The following is a 6,457-nucleotide window of genomic DNA, read 5'->3' on the forward strand; positions in this document are numbered from 1 at the left end:
TAGTAGAAGTTTCTATTTCTGTTCTTGCATCATTACTGTTATAATCATTCTGTTTCATTTGCATTTAGTTCTTAGTTCTTGTAGTTTACTTTCTGCATTTTACATTTTCACCTTAGGATTGTTAGTGACAAACAATCTTTACATTTGTCTTAACTTAGATTCATATGCATATCTTAACTGTTCACAAACACTCATTTAGGATTGATACCTCTTGTACTGCAATAGCATAAGGGGAATTGAAACACTCATCCATCATTCCATTCATACCTTACCGTTGCATCATCATCATCATTCACCACACAAATAAGTCTGTTTCATGGCCTTAAAACATAATATAAATTTTGTGGTCTAAGGTTATTTAGTCTGCTTGTCCTCCGGAACTGGCTTGGCTCCTTTCTCGATAAGATATTAAAACAAACACATAAACCTAAAATAAAGACGTTAAACTAATCCTCAGCAAAGTTGAAATAATGTCTACATATATAATAACCAAGAGTAAATTTTGATTAAAAAGTAAATAAAGGAATTCAGATTAAAATTTAGTTAATCATTTTTTTAAAGAATCTACCTTTGTATCTTGAGAAGACTTTAGCTGAGCCTTTAATATCCATTGATTCCATTCCATGGCTTCTATATAATATAGTTCTGCTAGCTTCACTAAGCTATAAATCTACAAAACTAAAAATAATAAATAACATGTCAAAATAACATGTTCTATAGACATGTTATCATCAACTTGGATCATCGAGGATTGGAGAAGGGTACCATCATAATCAAGAAACATGACGATCTTTTTTCCTCTTGTAGCGTTGATGATATATGTTATAACAGGTCTAGAATTTGAGAGTAAATTTGAGTCCAAGTATTTAAGCAAATGTCTACCTACGTGAATGTTAGATAGATGTTACTCTTAGGTTCAAAATATTTTATTAACAGTTACAAATTTGGAAATTATGGAATTTGGTGTCATAACTTTTGTAACATAAATATTTGCAACGAAAATCTTTTCATTAGACTAAATACATTTCAATGCATGGTTATTGAAATTATAACTCTCTTTAATGCATGGTAAAAGCAATTTGTAACCCACTACATGATATTAAATATAAATTTTTAATATATTTTCCATATAAGAAATAATCAAACTTAATGATTTAATTTATACTATTTTAAATATGTCACTTACATTTTTCTAATGAAATAAATAGATAGAAAATCAAGAAAGTCAACATATATGAAAATTTTATTATATATATATGCTCTTGACAAGATCGATTTTCTGTTGATATGTGTCTTGATATGAAAAGAAAAACTATTGTTGTGTAATTTATCATAATTTAATAAGATTTTAGTTGAAGTGTGGAACTGACTAACTTGATTGCGTACTCAATTATTGATAGAAAATATTATATGATTTTAAAACGTGTAAAAATTAAGGTTTATAAAATTACATAAAGGCTTAATCATAATCATGTATTTAAACTATTTCATTTCTCATCCAAGATATGGTTTTTATTATGATATTTTCTTTTATTATAAAAAAGTAAATGTGTTTTTTTTCACTACAAAGGATGAAAGACAAATTAAATAAAATGTAAGAAAAATGTGTAAAGTAGATGTATCAAATATCATTATATATATAATATGAGATTTTATTATAAAATAATCTGATTTTGTTTGACAAAAGAAGTTAAGATATAAAAGTGGATTTAAAAATAATCTGATTTTGGACAGGATTAATGTTACATACTGTTCGGAACTTCAAGATGTTCGGGAACTTGACACAGACATTAAACCGGAAATGATTTAGAATTTGGAGGTGGAGTAGGAGAATTAAACCAAAGAAACCTGATGATTATGAGATCTATGAAGGTACATCAGAGGTGGTAGCTGCTGGGAACAATGGTTGTGAGAAGGTGAGTACAGGTGAATTCGACATCGTTTGGTTCGTATACTCCTGATGGGTGTAAGGGCTGTCAATTATATTTGTTGGGCTTGTAACTGGTCTTATTTTGTCAAGCCTAATATGAAAACTTAAAAACAATGGCCTTTAAAACTAAGAGAGGACATGTGTCAGTTATATAATAAAGCAGGTGTCATGTTCTAAGCAGAAATTGAGAAAAACCTTCTCTTATTATATAAGATTCAATTATTAATAAATCTTTAAAATTATGATGTCTAGATGTGAACCCTGAGACTTGGAAGCGGAAAAGAGTATAAAGGAATAGAGTATTGCCAGCGAACTTAAAAATCCTAAATCGAGATTTGTTTCCCGGACCCGGTGGCCGTCTCTCAATTTTTTTTTTTTATGTTCTCCCGATTAGAAGAGGACAACTAACTATGGTGCGTTTGTCTCTTCGTGTTGCAGCATCTGACATACTACAGAATAGAGAGAGAATAAAGTTGAGAAGAAGAAGAGGTAGAGGAAGAGCGACGCAACGAACACAAAATAGGGTTGCACCACAGATTCCTATAGAAGAAGAAGAAGCAATGCATAGTTCAATAACTTGTGACGCACGACACATCCCTCTGGATCTCCTGATCGAGATTCTGACGAGATTGCCTGCGAAATCTGTTCTGAAATTCAAGAGTGTCTCGAAGTTTTGGTTATCTCTCTTGTCCTCTAGAGAATTTTGCAACCGTTTCCTTATGGTCCCATCTCAACCTCGTCTTTACATGTCTTTAAAGGACCGCCGCTTCTATTCTAAGTCTCTGCTCCTATCATCAGCCGTTCCAAGCCCGTTTCCTTCTACCTTAGAATTCGACCAGGATCTGACTGTCCGTAGGATGGGAGGCTTCAACCCACGCTTTCTCCATGGCTTTATTTGCTTCATGTATTATTTAAATGCCCGGGTCTATAACCCTACCACCAGACAACTTTATATCATACCTCTTATCAAAGAATCTGATATCATAGCTGAGGGTCGCGACCTTCATTATGATCCTTATACCATCCAATACTATATGGGCCACGATCCTGTAAAGGATCAGTATAAACTACTCTGCACAATTTTTGTAGAGGATATGGGAAAGAAAAGGTCTGAGTATTGGGTGTATGTTCTAGAAAGTGGTGGCTCGTGGAAAAGGAAAAGCGTTGCAAATGATTTTCATCCTCATGAGCCTGATATATTAGCATTATGTATGAAAGGAGCTATATATTACTGTGCGTGGACTGATACATATACATGTGTGCTTGTGAGGTTCGATGTCAGGTCAGAAGGATTTGATATGATGCAAATACCTTGGATAGAGAAGCTAACTACAGATGAGAAGACAGTGTCTCAAATAGATTATGGTGGAACAGTAGCTGTCATTGACATTACCTATCTAAAAGAGACAGGTACCGTGGATCTATGGGTTGTGGAAGATTGGACGAAGAAAGAATGGTCGAGGAAGACTTTGGTTTTGAAGCCTTGTCAGATGCATTTAGTCATTACCAATCGTTTGACAATAAGAGGTACAAATCTAAAAGGCAAGGTTATTTTGTTTCCGCGAGACTTGATTTCTCCCTTTTACATCTTGTGCTATGATCTACACACGAATAATCTCGAATGGATTGAGATCAAAGGGATACCGGATTCCTGGTTTAGTAAGGATGAAGATATCACATATTTTGACGTGGATTTCCTGCATCCGAGTGAGAGCATCAGGTACTTGGAATCTGAGCGTAAGATTTTCAGATAATTGTTTTTAGTCATTTATCTTTAATTTGTTTTTTTTCTACATTCTTCTATCGTATGTCTTTTGCCTTCTTATAAAGATAGCAAGAGACTAAATAAAAAGTTTGGTATAATCACAGTGATCTTGAGAGGGAACATAAGTTACCTTTATTTTACACGGCATATGTTTATTAAAAATTTGGGAAAACTCAAGAGTTATTTAACAAATCTACCACATTCAAAAATATTTCTTGTGACTTCTACCACATTTGATAACTTCTTTCACACAATACCACAAACCAAAAAAAAAAAAGAAAAAAAAAACCTGTCTCATATTTGTTTCATTTTTTTTTAATGAGACATTTTCTTTTTTATTTTATTTTATTTTATTTGTCTCCACATCATCCATCGAATCAGGATAAAATTCTGTCTGCTTTTTGAAAATTTGGATAAAAGTCAGTAGTGATATGTGAGGAAAATTTAATGACATTTGATCTCTTGTTTTTTTTTTGTCCAGTTTTACTCCGAAAATAGGTCAAAACAACACTAAATTTCTCATCCATTCTTCTTATGTTCCTCTACTCCCTTTAGTTTCAACAACCATAGTTAAGTGACAGAAGCTTAGGTATTTTTACGGTGGACATAATTTAATTATTTTTCTCAATAAACTTTTTTATCTTTGTCTACTAGATTATAATAATAATGTCCATGATTTAATTATGTTCACGAATATTTGAAAATATACTAGTTGCTAGTCTGGTCTATAGACAATAAATATAAAAAGTTGTATATATACTCTTATCCATGTTTACATAAGAAGAACTTGTCTACTGACATTTAACAAATTGACCTTGTCTACAAGTCTTGAAATGCAAGTTGTCCACATATTTAACTTGTCTACAAAACGAAATAACTTGTAGACACTATACACACCCCATCAATAGACACGTTGACTTCATGCCTCAAACGTGGACAATTTCTGTTAAGGATAATAGTAATTTGTCTACATATTTTAACAAATGCATATTGTCTTACATATATTCTCAACAACCTAACTACTTGTAAGTCATTAACTAAAGTAAATTGTCTACTGATCTTGAGGAAACAAAGTTTATGTTTGTTCGTATGAAGATCGATTGTGTTAACAAAGAACTCAAACCTTAAGTCTTAACAATGGACAACATATCACAGTCTACCATGACCAACCAAGGGCAAGTAACGTGTGGACAAGTTGTATTTCGTTGACAATGTTGTCTATCAATCCTGAAAATTGTGGACAACAATATACAACAATACATGTTAAAATGGTGTCCTCTATCAAATTATAACTAAAATCATTTCTAGATTATAAATCTTTTTAGTTGATGACTACTTAGACTAGACTTGTAAAACTGGTGGACAAGTTGTCGTCAATCTTTCGAATATTGTTTAACAATTTGAATATTGTGAAATTCCCCTAAACACAAAATTCATGTGTCAGATTCTGTTCTAAGTACTGTTACGTTAACTCTGTGCATTACAAGAAATGCTAATTTTGGAATCATGTTCTCGTTTTATTTTGTGAAATAATTAATTCAAGGAGACAAACAAAACTAGACAGCATAAAAGTAATGCACAGAGCAAAGGTTTGACTTTGGCAAAAGGAAGCAGCAAATATAAGTAAACGGACTCGAGAAGAGACGACAGTACGTTGTCTCATTCCTTAATGTGCATATTTATCCACGAGTCTCAGTACTTTCGCTGGATTAAATCCAATAACTTGGTCCTCTAACCATCCCCCTCTGAAGAAAATAATGGTCGGGAGATCACGTACGTAGTAGCGTTCTGCGATGACTGGCGCCTTGTTAATGTCGATTTTGTAGAAATTGAGCTTACCCGCGTATATCGAGTCCTCTTGCTCCAGTATGCGGTCCATCATGGAACATCGTTTGCATTGGTCGGATGTGAACATAACCAGCACTGGAAGTTCAGACATCATCACAAGGGAATCCCATTCCGATTCCGTGATATTTTGTACTACATTATTAAATGAACAAATATAGAGTTGAAACGATATATATCAATGCAAGAAAACACTAAAGCAACAATATATAGTTATTATATATATATATATATATATATATATATATATAATTTGTTAAAGTTACCCGTATTGAGCTTAGCGGAATAGGGCAAGTCCTCGTTAGACACTACCGTCTGAATCAAGGGATCTGAATCTGAACACATCCCAACACTAAACCCGAAACACGCCAAGCACATTACAGTTACTGCCACACGGGAAAGAACCCTAAATTGGTCCATTCGGTACTTTCTGATATGTCTCTTTGTATATCTCTCGACTCGTTTGAAAGTGTTGAGAACAAAGCCGTCTACTTTAGTTTTATAAGCGTCCACGATCTACATTACATCCCACACACTACATTAGTTTTACTTGAAAATTCGCACGTTTATTCACTTGCTTGAAGCTTCTCTAAAGTCAAATCATTTGCATATTATATACATATATCGAAATCACCACATTCTCACTCTTCAATTAAGAATCTTAGCTGTATATATTTTGTCCTTATCTTCTCCCACTTGAACACTTCAAAATTAATAAACTAAAACACGAGTTTCTCTTACATATTCCTTTTTTTCTTTTTAAATGAGAAAAACAAAAGAGAGATCAAAGATGAATTATAGATTATGCTTTTAATCGAATGTTACAACATTTAGATAATATTGTTATCATACAACAAATAATGGTTTTATCATCCACGACATAATTAGTCACATAACTAAATATAGGACGAAACATT

General features: G+C 32.8%; 2 protein-coding genes across 2 annotated transcripts; one reads left to right on the forward strand and one right to left on the reverse strand.

Annotated features, from left to right (window-relative positions):
- LOC104748768 (F-box only protein 8-like) lies at positions 2,341–3,684 on the forward strand. The gene has a single exon (XM_010470363.1). It carries the CDS (start codon positions 2,341–2,343, stop codon positions 3,682–3,684), a length of 1,344 nt encoding a protein of 447 aa, XP_010468665.1.
- LOC104747479 (thioredoxin M4, chloroplastic-like) lies at positions 5,221–5,980 on the reverse strand. The gene is made up of 2 exons (XM_010469112.1): positions 5,807–5,980; positions 5,221–5,675 (listed from the first exon to the last, which is right to left on the reverse strand). Exons 1-2 carry the CDS (start codon positions 5,958–5,960, stop codon positions 5,362–5,364), a joined length of 468 nt encoding a protein of 155 aa, XP_010467414.1. The 5' UTR covers positions 5,961–5,980; the 3' UTR covers positions 5,221–5,361.

Source organism: Camelina sativa, chromosome 15 (genome assembly GCF_000633955.1).
Source record: "Camelina sativa cultivar DH55 chromosome 15, Cs, whole genome shotgun sequence".
NCBI lineage: Eukaryota > Viridiplantae > Streptophyta > Magnoliopsida > Brassicales > Brassicaceae > Camelina > Camelina sativa.

Coding starts and splice junctions, on each gene's coding strand:
- LOC104747479 (XM_010469112.1), bottom strand. CDS start 5,960: ATGGACCAATTTAGGGTTCTTTCCCGTGTGGCAGTAACTGTAATGTGC. Junction 5,676..5,806: donor TTCCGCTAAGCTCAATACGG/GTAACTTTAACA, acceptor TTAATAATGTAG/TACAAAATATCACGGAATCG.
- LOC104748768 (XM_010470363.1), top strand. CDS start 2,341: ATGGTGCGTTTGTCTCTTCGTGTTGCAGCATCTGACATACTACAGAAT.